This window comes from Rhincodon typus, chromosome 2 (assembly GCF_021869965.1).
Source record: "Rhincodon typus isolate 14 chromosome 2, sRhiTyp1.1, whole genome shotgun sequence".
Taxonomy (NCBI): domain Eukaryota; kingdom Metazoa; phylum Chordata; class Chondrichthyes; order Orectolobiformes; family Rhincodontidae; genus Rhincodon; species Rhincodon typus.
The window spans coordinates 11,151,698-11,168,539 of record NC_063333.1 but is presented as its reverse complement, the minus strand read 5'-3'; the positions used below and the strand labels follow the sequence as shown (position 1 = coordinate 11,168,539).

At 45.5% G+C, this 16,842-nt stretch overlaps 1 protein-coding gene across 1 annotated transcript in view; it reads left to right on the top strand.

Annotated features, from left to right (window-relative positions):
• LOC109921859 (sodium channel protein type 4 subunit alpha-like) overlaps positions 1 to 16,842 on the top strand; it is a 1,322,739-nt gene that overhangs the window by 53,111 nt on the left and 1,252,786 nt on the right. Inside the window, 3 exon segments of the mRNA XM_048618339.1 lie at positions 3,041 to 3,104; positions 13,151 to 13,292; positions 14,953 to 15,162. Of these exon segments, the coding sequence (XP_048474296.1) occupies positions 3,041 to 3,104; positions 13,151 to 13,292; positions 14,953 to 15,162 (416 nt within the window).

Genomic DNA, 16,842 nt, shown 5'->3' with positions numbered 1-16,842 from the left:
GCAGGGCAGGGAAGGGCAGGGCAGGGAAGGATAGGGCAGGGCAGGGCAGAGAAGGGCAGGGCAGGTGCAGGGAAGGGAAGCGCAGGGCAGGGAAGGGCAGATCAGGTGCAGGGAAGGATAGGGCAGGGCAGGGAAGGGCAGGGAAGGGTAGGGCAGGTGCAGGGAAAGATAGGGCAGGGCAGGGAAGGGCAGGGAAGGGCAGATCAGGTGCAGGGCAGGGCAGGTGCATGGAAGGGTAGGGCAGGTGCAGGGAAGGGAAGGGAAGGACTTGCTGCCTCTTCTGGAGTCACAAACAAGCTGAGCCAGTGAGAATATTCCAGAAGGCTCGATTGATTTAGCGACTGTTTTAGAATTATAAGATGTTTACAGCACAGAAATAGGCCATTCGGCCCCCTGTGTCTATGCTGGGTCTCTGCAGAAGGCTCAGTTAGTCCCACTTATTCTGCTTTACTTGACACTGGGACTAAGTTCTCTGAAAGGCAGCAGACAGATCAAAGCTCAGAGACAGTCACATCTGTTTCAACTCAAGGAAGGAGTGACAGCACACACACACACACACACACACACACACACATACACACAGATACAGACATACACACAAACACACACACACAGGGACACACACACACACACACACAGGGACACACACAGAAACACAGACACACACACACAGACACATACACACACAGATACACACTCTCACACACACCACACACATAGAAACACACACAGACACAGACACACACAGACACAGACACACACAGACAGACAGACACACACACACACCCCCACACAGACAGACACACACACACCCACACACATACACACACACACACACACACAGACAGAGAGAGACACACACCTATCTGGACAAGTGTGAGGTGATGCATTTTGGGAGGTAAATGGCAGGACCCTGGGAACATTGTTATCTTGTGATGCAAGTCCATAGCTCCATGAAAGTGGCACCACAAGTGGATAAGGTTGTAAAGAAGGCATATGGTGTGCTTGTCTTCATTGGCCAAGGCATTGAGTATAAACATTGGCAAGTCATGTTGCAGCTGTGTAAAAGTTTATTTAGGCCACATTTGGAGTAATGTGTGGAGTTCTGATCCCCACATTATAGGAAGGATATGGAGGCTTTGAAGAAGGTGCAGGAGAGATTTGTTAGTGTGTTGCCTGGATTGGAGTGTGTTATAAGGAGAGGTCAGACAAACTTGGATTGTTTTCACTGGAGTGTCAGAGGCTGAGGGTGGGGGGTGGGTGGTGGCGCAACTTAATAGAAGTGTATAAAACTATGAGAGGCATGGATAGGGTGGATAGATGGAATCTTTTTCCCGGGGTGGAAATGTCAAATACCAGGGGCTATAGGTTTAAGGTGAAAGGGGAAACATTTAAAGGAGATGTGAGAAAATAGTTCTTACACAGTGGGTGGTAGGTGCCTAGAACACGGTGCCAGAGGAGGTGGTAGAAGCAAGTATGATAGCTACATTGAAGAGGCATTTAGACAGACACATGAACAGACAGGGAATAGAGGGATACGGACTAAGTGCAGGCAGATGGGATTAGCTTGGAATGGTACCATGATCGGCACAGACATAGTGGGCTGAAGGGCCTGTGCCTGTGCTGTACTGTTGTAAGCTCTATGTTTCATCATCTCAACATCTGCAATGATTCCAGAGCTGCAAACTGATCTCAGTTTGAGATGCAGCTGAGTTTAGAACTAGCAGAATTCTCATTTCCAGGTGTATCTTAGGACAATCTGACCCATTGTCCACCATGTTAGAGCCTCTCCTAAGCTGACAGTGAACTTCTTTATGAGATCATTATGCAACTCTGCATTAATTTTGCAAGTGGCTATTGCCCTCCCTATCTCTGTAACCTCCTCCAGCCCCGACAACCCCCATTTCTCTATAACCTCCTCCAGCCCCTACAACTGCCTTCTCTGTAACTTCCTCCAGCCCCTACAATCCCCTTCTCTGTAACTTCCTCCAGCCTGTACAATCACCCTATCTTTGTAACCTCCTCCAGCCCCTACAACCTCCCTATCTCTGTCACCTCCTCCAGCCCCTACAACCTCCCTGTCTCTGTCACTCCTCCAGGTCCTACAACTCTCAACCACCTCTGCAGCCTCTCTATCCTTACATAGCTCCCCATAGCTGTGCCTCCTCCAGGCTCTACAATGCTCACTTTCTCTGTTATCTCTCCCTGACCTACAACCCTCTCACTTTGTAACTTCCTCCAGCTTCTGCAACCCTCCAAAACAATTGCATTCTTCACAAACTGGCCTGCAGTGACTCACTGATTTTAAGTGCCCCATGTTGGCTCTTCAGCTTACCTCTGGAATTCCCATTTCCACCTCTTCCTCCTCCTTTTATGAAGTTTCTTAAAACCTACGTCTGTGACCCAGGTATTGGCCACTGCCTGTACATCTGCTTATATGGCTCACTGTCAAATTCTGTCTAATAACACTTTTGTGAGGCATTGAATGCTGGTTTAGGTGCCATATAAATGTAAGTTCCCATGGTTGTTGCAATGATCAGTCCAAACCTGTTGCCTGCAAACAAACCAAAATATAATTTATTTCATTCAGTCAAGTTAAATTTAATGTTGATCTTGCTCTGTATGCACCTCCGGTTTCCTCGCACAGTCCAAAGATGTGCAGGTTAGGTGGATTGGCCATGCTAAATTGCCCGTAGTGCTCAGGGATGTGGAGATTTGGTGGGTTATAGGGGGATGGGTCGGTGTGGACTTGTTGGGCCGAAGGGCCTGTTTCCACACTTCAGGGATTCTATGATTCTATGATTCTATGATTCTCTGTAGCAGTAACGTTATATTCATCGCTCTGTTCTATTGCCCTAATGCACTTTGTGTGGAATGATCTGCCTGTACTGCGCACAAAACAAAACTTTTCACTGTACCTAGGTACGTGTGACAATAATAAATCAAATCAAATGAAGGTTTAGATTGCATATATATTTTGCTTGCGAGTGGACAAGATAAATGATAAACTAATGCCGCTTTCAATTTTGTTAACATTTAGAAAACCACTTGTATCTCGAGGGCAAAAAGGATGCCTTACTTTGCGGAAACAACACAGATGCTGGGTGAGTACAATAATTGAATTGTCTTTTGCTGTTTATGCACAAGATAATATCCAGGCCATAGCTGGTCCCAGTGATCTCTTCATGTTTCAACTGTTGTATGACTTCAGAAAAGGGAAGGGCAGGGCAGGGCAGGGAAGGGTAGGGCAGGTGCAGGGCAGGGCAGGGAAGGGTAAGGCAGGTGCAGGGCAGGTCAGGGAAGGGTAGGGCAGGTGCAGGGAAGGGTAGGGTAGGTGCAGGGCAGGGCAGGGAAGGGACGGGGCAGGGCAGGGAAGGATAGGGCAGGGCAGGGAAGGGCAGGGCAGGTCAGGGAAGGGTAGGGCAGGTGCAGGGAAGGATAGGGCAGAGCAGGGTAGGGCAGGGAAGGGCAGATCAGGTGCAGGGCAGGGAAGGGCAGGGCAGGTGCAGGGCAGGGCAGGGCAGGGAAGGGTAGGGCAGGTGCAGGGAAGGCAGGGCAGGTGCAGGGAAGGGAAGGGAAGGTCTTGCTGCCTCTTCTAGTGTATATTTAGATTTCATCTCATAGTTTGGGACTGGAGTCACAAACAAGCTGAGCCAGTGAGAATGTTCCAGAAGGCTCGATTGATTCAGCGACTGTTTTTAGAATTATAGGATGTTTACAGCACAGAAATAGGCCATTCGGCCCCCTGTGTCTATGCAGGGTCTCTGCAGAAGGCTCAGTTAGTCCCACTTATTCTGCTTTACTTGACACTGGGACTAAGTTCTCTGAAAGGCAGCAGACAGATCAAAGCTCAGAGACAGTCACATCTGTTTCAACTCAAGGAAGGAGTGACAGCACACCCACACACACACACACACACCCACACCCACCCACACCCACCCACACACACACACACACACACACACACACAGACGCGCACACACATACACACACAGGGACACACACACATACACACACACACACACACACAGACTCACAACTTCAGAAAACCGTTTCTGAAGAAGTGTCTAGACCTGAAACGTCGACCTTCCTGCTCCTCTGATGCTGCTTGGCCTGCTGTGTTCATCCAGCTCTACACCTTGTTATCTCAGATTCTCCATCATCAGCAGTTCCTACTATATCTGAATGGATAAGCTCGGGTTATTTTCTTTGGAACAAAGAAGGTGGAGGTGGGTTATGTTAGAGGTGTGTAAAATTACCAGGGACATGGACAGGGTGGATAGAAAGCAGCTGTTCCCACTGTCAAATGGTCAATAACAAAGGGGCAAATTTTAAAGTTAAAGCAGGAGGTTTAGAGGGGATTTGAGGGAATACTTTCTCACCCAGAGGGTGGTGGGGAATGTGGAATGCATTGCCTGGGAGAGAACAAACCTTATAACCTTTAAAAAGTCCTTGGAGCACTTGACGTGTCATAACACAAGGCTACGGGCCTAGTGCGGGAGAGTGGGACTAGCAGTAGGTAGTAGTATGTCTTCGGTGGTACAGATTTGATGGGCCGAAGAGATTCTCTGTACTATATGATTCTAAGACTGCCCACCCTTGCAGCTTAACAAAAACTTTGATGATAAGCTTTTAGAAAGGATATCTCTTAGACCTGGGGAGAAAATGACACTGGAGCTCAGTGATAAGGTAGCAGGTGAAAGAGTATTAAATGGGGATGATGCTGCAAATACACCAAAAAAAAACTCACAAAGCTCGAGCAAGGTTAGAGAACAAATAATCCGGGTAGTGGTTCACAGGGAATCTTTGCAAGGAGCTATCGCACTGTGGGTTGACCATTGCAGAAACATTAATAGCACCATCTGGTTTGTTTGATGATGGGAAAAACTAGGAGATAATTATTTCTGACAACTTTTTTGGGTCTGCTCTTGTCTGCCAGCTTTCCATTCTCCCACAAGCCCTGCAGAGCAGGAGGAGACTTCAAAGAAATCTCCTATTACCCTGAAGGTAGAAGATTGACAGAGGGAGGGTACACAGTCAGATGATCATACTTTGGGTTTGTAAGTCTGAATAACCTTTCCCCAGTTCTATTGTGACCTGCCCCATCAGCATAAGAGGCCATTCAACCCGTCTTGGTTGTCTGGTGCTAACTCGTGCAATTTGGCTCAATCCCATTTAGCTTCCCTTTCAAAGAGGAGACATTTTCAGAGTGTTAGATGGTTGGGAACTTGGCATAGCCTATTGTAGATTGGCTGGCCCACTTTCTGACGTGGGCTGGAGATGGGGTTGGGGGGTAGATGGAATAAGACCACCACAGAGTATTGGGTAGGTGTACCTGACAGGCATTCAGCACCTGGGCTGATGGAGGCAGGGCTGGGAATTAGGATTGCACTGGCTGTGCTGTGCTGAAATATGTTTTTTTTGAGTTACTGATAGCTCTGGTGATTCATGTCTGAAGTTCAGCCTAATGTGGGAGAAGGCGGTTTTATCATGCCGCATGCATTGTCAGAAGATTTCAAATTTTGATCTGATGACCTTTGATCAACTTAGCTTCTCTGTCTCCCTTTTTCTTCATTTGAGCTCATATCATGTTGGTGCTCATATTCAAAGACATAGGCCTATTACTGTCGGAACATAGTGAGTGAATGAGGGCCCTATTACAAATAGACTAAGTTAACAATCAACCTGGCAGTTGATCGACTTAGGAAATCCAGCTATTAGTTTGAAAAACATAAAAACAAAGAACAATACAGGCCTTTCGGCCCTCCAAACCTGCGCCGTAACATTTTGCCCTTTCACACTGAAACCGTCTTCACTTACAGGATCCGTATCCCTCTATTCCCTTCTGATTCATGTATTTGTCTAGGTATTTCTTGAATGTTGTTATCGTGTCTGCTCCCACCTCTGGCAGCGCATTCTAGGCACTCACCACCCTTTGTGTGAAAAACTAGCCTCACACATCTCTTTTAAAACTCCCCTCACCCTGCACCTTGAACCTGTGTTGCCTAGTAACTGACCCTTCCATCCTGGGAAAAAGCCGCATACATTCCACTCCATCCATGCCATTCATAAACCTCTATCAGGTCGCCCCTCAACCTCCCGTGTTCCAGTGAAAACAAACACAGTCTTTCCAACCTTTCTTCATAGCTAAAACATCCCCCATACCAGGCAACATCCTGGTAAAGGAGAGACAACAAGGTGCAGAGCTGGATGAACACGACAGGCCAAGCAGCAAAAGAGGAGCAGGAAGGCTGACGTTTCGGGCTGAGAAGTAAACCCTTTCTGTTCCCTCTCCAAAGCATTCTCATTTGACTGGACAAAATTCTTCTTTTTGTTCAGTCCTTTGACCAGGCATTGCTTTGGCAGGCCAGCACTTGTTGCCCATCCCTAATTGCCCCATGGGAAGGTGGTGGTGAGCTGCCTTTGTGTTCTGTCGCAGTCCATGTGACTGATCAATTTCCTGATGTAATTGCCTGCGCGCCTCCAATAAAACCAGTTAGCCAATCAATTTCTCGAGTCTCTGGTTGTGAGCTGGTTCCAGTTCTGCTGATTTCCCTTCCAAACTCATATTCTTAAGCACCTTCCCACTCATTGTTAACAAATCAAGATGTCACTGTCATTGTACAGTGGAAAGGAAACGGCTGGGAATTCTGTATATATTCAAGCACTAAATTCAATTGCCCTTGTCAGCTTTTAATATAAAGGAATAAGGCCCCTTTGTAGGACTGCAGTTGCAGCATAAGCTGACCTTGCGAAAATTTTGTGAAATACGTATTCTTTTACCAGATATCAGTGCTTCAGTTGGGAACCTGTAGCATCCTGATGAGAAATGGAACTGGATAATCCATAAAATACAATGGCTGCAAGAGCAGGTCAGACGTATAGGCTGCATTGGTTCAAGAAGGCAGCTCACCGCTATCTTCTTAAGGGCAACTTGAGATGGACAATAAATGCTGGCCCAGCCGGCAACGCCCTCAACCCACGAGTGAATAAAAGAAGGCCAGGAATCCTGCACCTTCTGACTCTTCCAAGCTCGCCCACCGAGTCAGGAATGTGATGGAATACTCCCCATTTCCCTGAATGAGTGCAGCCCCAACAACACTCAAGAAGCCTGACACCATCCAAGACAAAGCAGCCCCCTTGATTGGCACCACATCCACAAACATCCTGTGAAGAGGATGCTAAGATGCTGCAGGGTGACTTGGACCCTGGCTGAGTGGGCAAATACTTGGAAAATGCAATATAATGTGGATAAATGTGAAGTTATCCACTTCGGTCGCAAAATCAGGAAGGCAGATTATTATCCGAATGGTAGCAGTGTGGGAAAAGGTGAGGTGCAACAAGACCTGGGTGTCATGGTGGAACAGTTGCTGAAGGTTGGTATGCAGGTGCAGCAGGTGGTGAGGAAAGCTAATGGTATGTTGTCCTTCACAGCGAGAGGTTTGGAGTATAGGAGTAAGGCTGTCTTGCTGCAGTTATACAGGGCCTTGGTGAGGCCACACCTTGAGTATTGTGTGCAGTTTTGGTCTCCTAGTCTGAGGAAGGACATTCTTGCTATTGAGGGAGTCTAGTGAAGGTTCACCAGACTGATTCCCAGGATGGCAGGACAGACATATGAGGAAGCACTGGATCTACTGCACTTGTACTCACTGGAGTTTAGAAGAATGAGGGGAATCTCAGAGAAACATGTAAAATCCTGATGGGACTGGATAGGCTAGATATGGGAAGAATATTCCTAGTGTTGAGGAAATCCAGAATTAAGGGTCATAGTCTAAGAATTAGGGGTAAGCCATCCGGAACTGAGATGAGGAAGAATTTCTTCATTCAGAGAGTTGTGAATCTGTGGAATTCTCTCCCACAGGAAGCTGTTGGGCCCGGTTTATTTGGTATATTCAAGAAGAAGCTGGACATGGCCCTTGTGGTAAAGGGATCAAGGAGAGAAAGTGGGAATGGGATACTGAGATTGCATGATCAGCCATGATCATATTGAATGATGGTGCAGCCTCGAAGGGCTGAATGGCCTACTCCTGCACCTATTTTCTATGTTTCTATGTTTCTATCCACTCCCTCAACCACCAACACTCAATAGCAGCAGTGTGTACTATCTACAAGATGCACTGTAGAAATTCACCAAAGATCTTGAGACAGCACCTTCCAAACCCACGACCACTTCCATGTAGAAGGGCAAGGATAGCAGATGTATGGGAATACCACCACCTTCAAGATCCCTTCCAAGTCATTCACCATCCTTTTTTTGTTCATTCATGGGATGTGGGTGTCGCTGGCTAGGCCAGCATTTATTGCCCACCCTTAATAGCCCAGAGGGCAGATAAGTGTCAAATAAATTACTGTAGGTCTAGAGTCACATGTAGACCAAACCAGGGGTTTCTTCCACAAACCCAGGTGGGTTTTTGCGACAATCACCATTGGTCATATGGTTAACATTAGGCTGGCTTTTCATTCCAGGTTTTATTGAATTCAAATTTCACCATCTGCCATGGTGGGATTTGAACCCATGTCCCTGGAACAGTGACCTAATATTCTGTGTTACTAGTCACATTACCATAATGCCACTGCCTCCCCTTCAGTGCCACTGGGTCAAAATCCTCGAAATCCCTCACAAACAGCATCAATAATTATTAACAATAATAGCCTACAGCACATAGACTGCAGTGGTTCAAGAAAGCAGCTCACTACCGCCTCCTCAAGGGCAACTAGAGGAATGGGCAATAAATGACGGCCCAGCCAGGATGCCCATATCCCATGAATGATTAAAAAACAAATTGACAGCAGTGTACGCTGAACAGTACCCAAGCTGATCAGATTCATTGAGGCATCTAATGTGTGAGATCATTAATTGACCATTGGTTGATGTGATGTTGTTTGGAGTAGGGACTGAGGCCTACAGATTGTGGTTTGCTACCTCTTCACCATTTATGAAGTATTTCTGCAGCTGTCTGTGCCTCTGTTTGTGGGAAATGGTGTTGGTTTCTCCTCATAAACGGGGAAAGGGTGAGCAGACCTCACATGGAGTAATTTTCACAAGCTGCAGCCACCTTAGCTGGTGTTGCCATGGTGATGACAGCTTCCTTCATCCATGCAATGATTATGGGCTACTTAAGCTGTCTGCACTATGGAGAAAAATAAACAGATTCTTATCGTGGCCATCTCAGTTTGCCTTTTTTGTGTCGGAAAGGATTTTTAGTTACTTGAATTTTGATTCCTGTGATAATTTGCTGCTTTTTAACGAGCTGAGTCAGTTAACACTTTTTTTAAAGATTGCTTTGTGTTGGTAATTGTAAGCCTGTTCCACCAATCTCATAGCTGGTCTATGAAAGCCTTCAACTCCCTTTACCTGAGCTCCAATTGCAATTGATAGCAACAAACAAACTATGACTCTCAGTCTAGAAGCTCCAGGATCCAGTGGCGATGAGATTTTTGGCACCTTCTCTGTGAAAAAGTACTTCCTCCTCGAACAGTCTGGTTCAAATCTTGTGCCTTTATGTCCTGGGTTTTCCCACTGAATGACTTGGTTTCTCTGCCTCTGTTCTATCCTGATGTGGATTTACCTCCAGTAAGGTGTATTTACCTGAGGCAGCACTGCTCATGGCATCTCTCATAACATGAGAAGCTGGAATGGATATCATGGTATTGAAAATTCCAAAAGACATTCATTGTCACTACCCATTAAATGCAAACATTACATTCCTCAAACCCATTAAGTGTCTGGGCTAATATAGTGTTATGAGGTTACAACAGTTGTATGCTCTTAGCAAAAGTGACATGTTACAAGTGATCATACATTCCTACAGTGCAGATAGAGGCCATTTGGCCCATCGAGTCCACACCAACTCTCCGAAGTGCATCCCACCCAGACCTTCACCTAACCCCCTCCCCCACCTTATCCCTGTAACCCTGCATTTGCCATGGCTAATTAACCTAGCCTACACATCCCTGGGTGCTATGGACAATTTAACATGGCCGATCCACCTATGCTGTACATCTTCGGACTGTTCTGAGGTAAGAAGGAGTATGAGATCTTTGTATCCTCTGGTCATTATGCTAAGACAGAGGGATGATACTGTGCGTACATCTCTTAGAATAACATTAACACACTGACCATGAAACATGACCCAACATATCCCTTTCTCAAATCACCTGAATGAGATCATCCCTCAACCCAAACTGTCTCCATAATGTCACCATCTGAGTATTAGGTTTGGTCTGCTCTATATCCCTGCTCTGACAGCTCACCATGATGGAGGATATAATGTAAGATTTCAGGAAACAGGAGGTGGAGCAAGCTCACTGAGTCTCAGTAACATCCTTGTAAATTTTTTCACACCCTTTCTAGATAAATACGATCCTTCCTACAGCAGGGTGATCAGAATTATAAGCAGTGCTCCAAATGTAACCTCTTGTACAGCCATAACATGATGTCTCCGTTCCAGTACTCAGTGCTATGACCAATGAAGGCAAGTGTGTCAAATGCCTTCTTCATCATCCTGTCTACCTGCGATTCCACTTTCAAGGAACTGTGTGCCTGTACCCCTAGGTCTCTCTGTTTGACAACACCACCCAGAGACCTACCGTTAACTGTGTAACTCCTGCCCTGGTTTGTCTTACCAAAATGGAACACCTCACATTTATCTAAATTAAACCCCATCTGCCATTCTTTGGCCCACTGGCCCACTTGACCAAGATCCTGTTGTACTCTTAGATAACCTTCTTCACTGTCGATTATACCACCAATTATGGTGTCGTTTCTTGTGGCGGTGAAGATCATGATTGTTCGCCACGTGATATGTGCAAAGGATGGAGTGAATCCCGTAACAATTTCACAGAAATGAATCAGGGTTGAAGGACGGGACTGGAGGTGAGCAATACATTGAGCCAAAGTAATGCTGTGACAGCAGCTCAGTGAGAAAATAAGCTTCATAACAGTAACCCATCACTACACAGTGATGCAACTAAAATACTTCAATTTCCCTTCTTTCAATGGAGCCTTCTTTTCTATAATAGTGCAGGCATACGGGTAATAATGTTGAAGAAAGTTTGCTGGACAAATATTTGGAATGAATGGGTTATCTTCCGAGGAAAGGCTAGACAGACTAGGCCTGTATTCATTGGAGTACAGAAGACTAAGAGACAACTGAGAGTCATAGTCATAAGGTTTTGACAGCACAGAAAGAGATGCTTCGGCCCCTTGTGTCCACACTGGTCATCAAGCATCATTTTATTCTAATCACATTTTCCAACACTTGGCCCTAACCTTGTATGCTATGTCATTTCAGATTCTGGTTCATGAAGAAGGGTTATTGGACTCGAAATGTTAACTCGTATTTCTCTCCACTGATGCTGCCAGACCTGCTGAGCTTTTTCCTACAATTTGTTTATCGTTTCTAGTGTTCATATTCGTGGTTGTAACAAGGCCAGCCAGCTGGACCTCAAAGAATATGAGACTGTTAATAGCCCCAATCAGGGAGCCCTGGCTGACAGATAGAAACAGGTGTCAGAGATTCTGTTCACTCTGAGAGCTGGCTCTGAGGGAGCTGGGTCAGTGTCAAGGACTCTCCATAAGTAAATAAAGGGGGACTTGGCGATGGGCCTCTTTGGAGTTAAATGTCTTGACGGTTCCTGTCTCTACCATCCTTTTTAGGCAGTGGGATCTGGTACTCACTACTGTCTGGGAGAAGGAAGTTTTCCCCAGATCCCCTCTAAACTTTCTGCTCCTTATTTTAAAATTATGCTGACTGGTTATCAATCCCTGGACCAAGAGGGAATATGTTCTCCCTATCTTTCTGATCTATGTTCCTCGCAATTTAGTACATCTCAGTCAGTTCCTCCTCCTGCTCTGAGGAAAACAGCTCCATGCCTATCTCGTCTGTCTCCACAGCTGACTCACTCTAGCCTAGGCAACAACCTGGTGTCTCTCCTCTGCATTGTTTAATGTAGACTCTTGACTGAAACATATCAGAACCTGAGGGGTCGTGAGAGGTGGTGCATATGGAAAATGATGTTTCCTTTTGTGGGTGATTTTAGAACCTATGGGTCCCTGTTGAAGAATAAGGAGATGAGGAGAATTTAATTTCTTACAGTGGGTTATGTATGATGTGGAATTTTCCTCCTGATAAAACAGTGGAAGCAGAATCTGTGAATATTTTTAAGACAAAGGTCGAGAGATTCTCAATAAGCAAGGGGGTGAAAGGTTATCATGAGTAGGCAGAAATGTGGAGTGACCTGATCACCATGACATTATTGTAAGATAGAACACATTTGAGGGAATGAGAGGCCACACCTTCTCCTAATTTGCATGTTTAGATAACGGAGATAGTGGCTACGGTGATCTAGATTTTTTTTAGAAACTGCTGGAGAAACCCAGCAACTTCCGTGGAGAGAGAAACAAATTTAATGTTTTGAGTCCAGTATGGCTGTTCTTCGGAACTGACAGGTCTGGAAAATGGTGTTTTTATGCTGTTGACAAAGAGGGAGAAGGAGTGAGTGGAACAGATGGTGAGGCTGCCCACAGCAAAAGGCAAACGGGGTGCTAATGGTGGTAAAGGAGGGATTAAGGTGCAAAACAAGTGTTAAACGATATTTGTGAATAATGAAAAATGGATTGGCCGTGCGGAGAGCAGACCTTGTGGTGCTGTTCCTCCAGTTTGTGTAGGTCTTTACCAAAACACTGCAGCGTGAGCACTGTCCTCCATTTTGATTAATCCCCCACCCCCACTTCTTGTGCTTTTGTTAATATGGGTCTGCTCAAAGTAAGGCCAGTTGACTTTGACCATGTCTTCCCCGTCAAAAATAATGTCCTTGTGTGGGACTTTAGGCTCTTAACACAATTTGAGGCCGACTTCTTAGTACCTTGTGTTACGCGATGGTAAGACAATAGAGCAGCAGGCTCAAGGAGGTGGAAGGTCTGTTAGCAAAGCATCAACACGTGTCTATGGAGCTGACAGTAACATCACAGCTTGACTCAGAACCATTTCAGTCAAACATATCTCTACTCCGGGACTGGAATCCACTCTTTTACTTATCTCTCTCCCTTAACCTTTGTGAATATTTGTTTTTTTTCCTGTTTGGAGTCGTTGGAAATTTATTTGAGCTGAGTGTAATTTGTTTTTGGGTGTCCTCTTGCTTTTCACAGGAAGTGCCCTGTGGGTTATACATGTTTGAAAGCTGGGATGAACCCAGATTATGACTACACCAGTTTTGATAACTTCGGCTGGGCCTTTCTCTCTCTCTTTCGCCTGATGACCCAGGACTTCTGGGAGAATCTTTATCACCAGGTTAGTGGCACTGATACCAACCTGCACAGAAAACGTCCCGATTGACCAGCGCTGGCTTGTCTCACTCCCATGACCTCTCTGTTCTCCTGTTATGGACCAGACCACACCCCCTCAATGTATTTAGGAGATAGTCTAGACCTTTCCTTATTTTAAAAGTAAATTATAAGGTGTTGCGTTCCAGATGTAATTCGATTGGTCAAACTATCGGATTTAACATAGAACATAGAACAGTACAGCACAGTACAGGCCCTTCGGCCCACGATGTTGTGCCAATCTACTAGCTTACTAAGATCAATCTACCCTGCACACCCCACATTTTACTATCCTCCATGTGCCTATCCAAGAGTTGCTTAAATGTCTCTAATGTATCTGACTCCACTACCACTGCTGGCAGCGCATTCCACACGCCCAGCACTCTTTTAAAGCAAAACAATTTATTTATCCGCTGTGGTTAATATACAACAAAAGAAAGAAGAAATTGGAACAACATTTTCCCAGGGCTGGGGAATCGAGGACTAGAGGACGTCAGTTTAAGGTAAGAGGGGAAAGAATACATGGGAACCTGAGGGGCAACTTTTTTTACACAGAGGGTGGTATGCATATGGAATGAGCTGCTGGTGGAAGTGGTTGAGGTCAGTACGTTAAAACATTTAAAAGGCATCTGGACAAATATGAGAAGGCAATGGCCTAGTGGTATTATCATTGGATTGTTAATCCAGAGACATGAATAATGTTCTGGGGACGTGGAGTTTGAATCCCGCCACGGCAGATGGTGGAATTTGAATTCGGTAAGATATCTAGAATTGCAAATCTAATGACAACCATGAATCCATTGCCAATTGTTGGGGAAAAAAAAACATTTGCTTCACTAATATCCTTTAGGGAAGGAAACTGCCATCCTTACCTGGTCTGGCCTACATGTGACTCCAGACCCACAGCAATGTGAGCCGTCTGGGCAACTAGGGATGGACAATAAATGCTGGCTTGGTCAGCAACGTCCTTATCCCCCGAATTAATAATGAAAAAAAAACTAATACATGGATAGTGAAGATTTAGAAAGATATGGGCCAAGTGCAAGGAAAAGGGCTTAGTATGGATGAACATTTTGGTCGGCACAGACCAGTTTGGGCCAAAGGGCCTGTCTCTGTGCTATAGGACTCCATTTATCTAACTTAAGTCTGTTGGGAAACTTAACAGAATAATAGATACAGTAACAATTGCTAATTAACTATTCCAATGTAGTAACATCCTGTAAGCACAATGTTGGCAAAAGGCAAATTCAGAAAACAGATTGTCTGACGTGCACTCCAGCAGCCCAGGAGTGAAAGAAACATTGACAAAATGTTCTGACAGAGGGTAGGAGCCGGGAGAGATTTACTGCAGCTTCCAACCCTGCTGAGACCCCAGCAACAACTGCTGAAAACTAAAAATCCTGGTTCTGTGGGAGCTTGACCCCACCCATTCAGGCTCTTCTATTGTTCCAGCTTTTAAAAAAAATCTCTAAGGCGTCACAAGCTGTTTACTCTCGTGGATCAGATAGACTACCCAGCGCCCTGCCTTAAAACCTCTCTTCAAAATAAAAGCCAGGATGAGATACTCCGCATAAAGCTGCAGTCTCACCACACTTCATTTGTCTTTCTTTTCTGCTTTGGAATCGTAGATTCTGCGATCCGCTGGAAAGGCGTACATGCTGTTCTTTGTCTTTGTCATCTTCCTCGGGTCCTTCTATCTCATTAACCTGATCCTGGCTGTCGTCGCCATGGCCTACGATGAGCAAAACCAGGCCACCATTGCAGAGAAAGCCCAGAAGGAGAAAGAATTCCAGCAGATGCTGGAACAGCTCCGGAAGCAGCAGGAACAGGCAGAACAGGTAGTTGGATTGTACATTTGGATAGGGCCAGTATCAAACTGGTGGGAGCATTATCCAGCAGAATTCAACATCAAGCCACGGGTCGGAACATACATGGCTGAAAACATGGCCAAAGATTTAGATTCTTCAGGAGAAGAGAGAGAGAGGGGTCGGGGGGAGATAGATGAAGGCTTGAGGGAGGGGATGCCAAAGATTATGAGCTGGGGTGGGGGGAACAAAGATGAAATGGTTGCAAAGGCGGATCTGCAGGAAATCAGGGTTGGAGTGGAGGAATGCAGAGATCTAGGAGGTTTGTGGGGCTGGACGAGCAGGGCGGGGCTGGGAATGATGGGGAGACAAAGATGAGAATTTTAAATTGTACCCTATTCACCGACGATTGGGTTAAGGGGGTGGGTCTGCAGTAATCTTCCAGATTTCTGAGAGGATCTCAGCAGTGTGTGCGGTCAGAACTCTGCGTGATAAAAATATCTCGATGTGGTACATGTCATGCCCAGAAGCTCACTCCTTCCAAGTATTGGTGGGAAGTCAAGGGCCAGAGTACCTGGGTGCTCTGTGGGATGAAGGTGAGCTCAGACACTACAGCAGGGAAAAGGGAAGGCAGGAACTACCACCAGTGCTGGCCTCAAGGCTTGGATTTAACTTATTTGATTTTGTCCCAGATTGCCTGGTGACCCATTAGCTGCAGAAATGCTGCCTACCCAATGATAACTGGGCACCATCTCAAACTGAGATAGGTCCTCAGGGCCAGGTTTAGAAACCAGTTGCAAAAGAGACAGACTTTTGCTTTGAGATTGAGGGATAGAATTTGGATCTTGCTGTGCTCTATTCTTTTCATGAGACATTTAATTGGGTAAAATGGTCACTGTGTTTTCCAACATGGCTCCAAAACAGCCCAAAGCATGCACAGTGCCACCTCTGGTCAATCAATAACAGGTCACCAAGGAGATATACCCAGCTTTTATTCATAAGGATAGTATGCCAACTGAACACTGCCTCATGGTGTTAACCTAGATTATACCCCATTGCTGACTCAACCCCACATTCCTCAGATTTAGAAACATCAGATTTCTACCAGTTGAGCCAAGTCAGTGCAATTACATAGGAACTTGCAAACTGGAAGCAGGGGTGGTCAATTCAGGCCCTCAAGCTCGCTCTGCCATCTAATACCATCATGGCTGGTCTCACCTTGGCCTCAACACCACTCTCCTGCCTGCTCTCCATAACCCTCTCATCCATTACGAATTAAAAATCTATGTATCTCCTCCATAAATGTATTTAGTGTCCTACTTCTGTCTGGAGTAGTGAATTAGCAAAGGAGTGGTGAGCTAGAAGATAAAAACATATAGTCAATATATTTCAGTGGAAGAAGATGTTAATTTGGGTTGTTCTGTACTTCCAGACTTTAGTGTTTCTTCTGTGGTGCTTTATGGAGATGTACAACTATTCTTCAACAAACACATCAATGCCACTAGATAGAACATGGCCTTTCAGAAATATATGATAACCCAGTTGGGAGGGGAAGACTGATTCCTATCCTTGTCCCATTCTTCCAATGACCACAACAAAGTTTTATTTAAAAGGAATGAGATATTTTCATAAAGTTCAGTGTCAGAACGTACACACACAAACGTACACACACAAACGTACACACACAGATATACAGACACACACACACACACA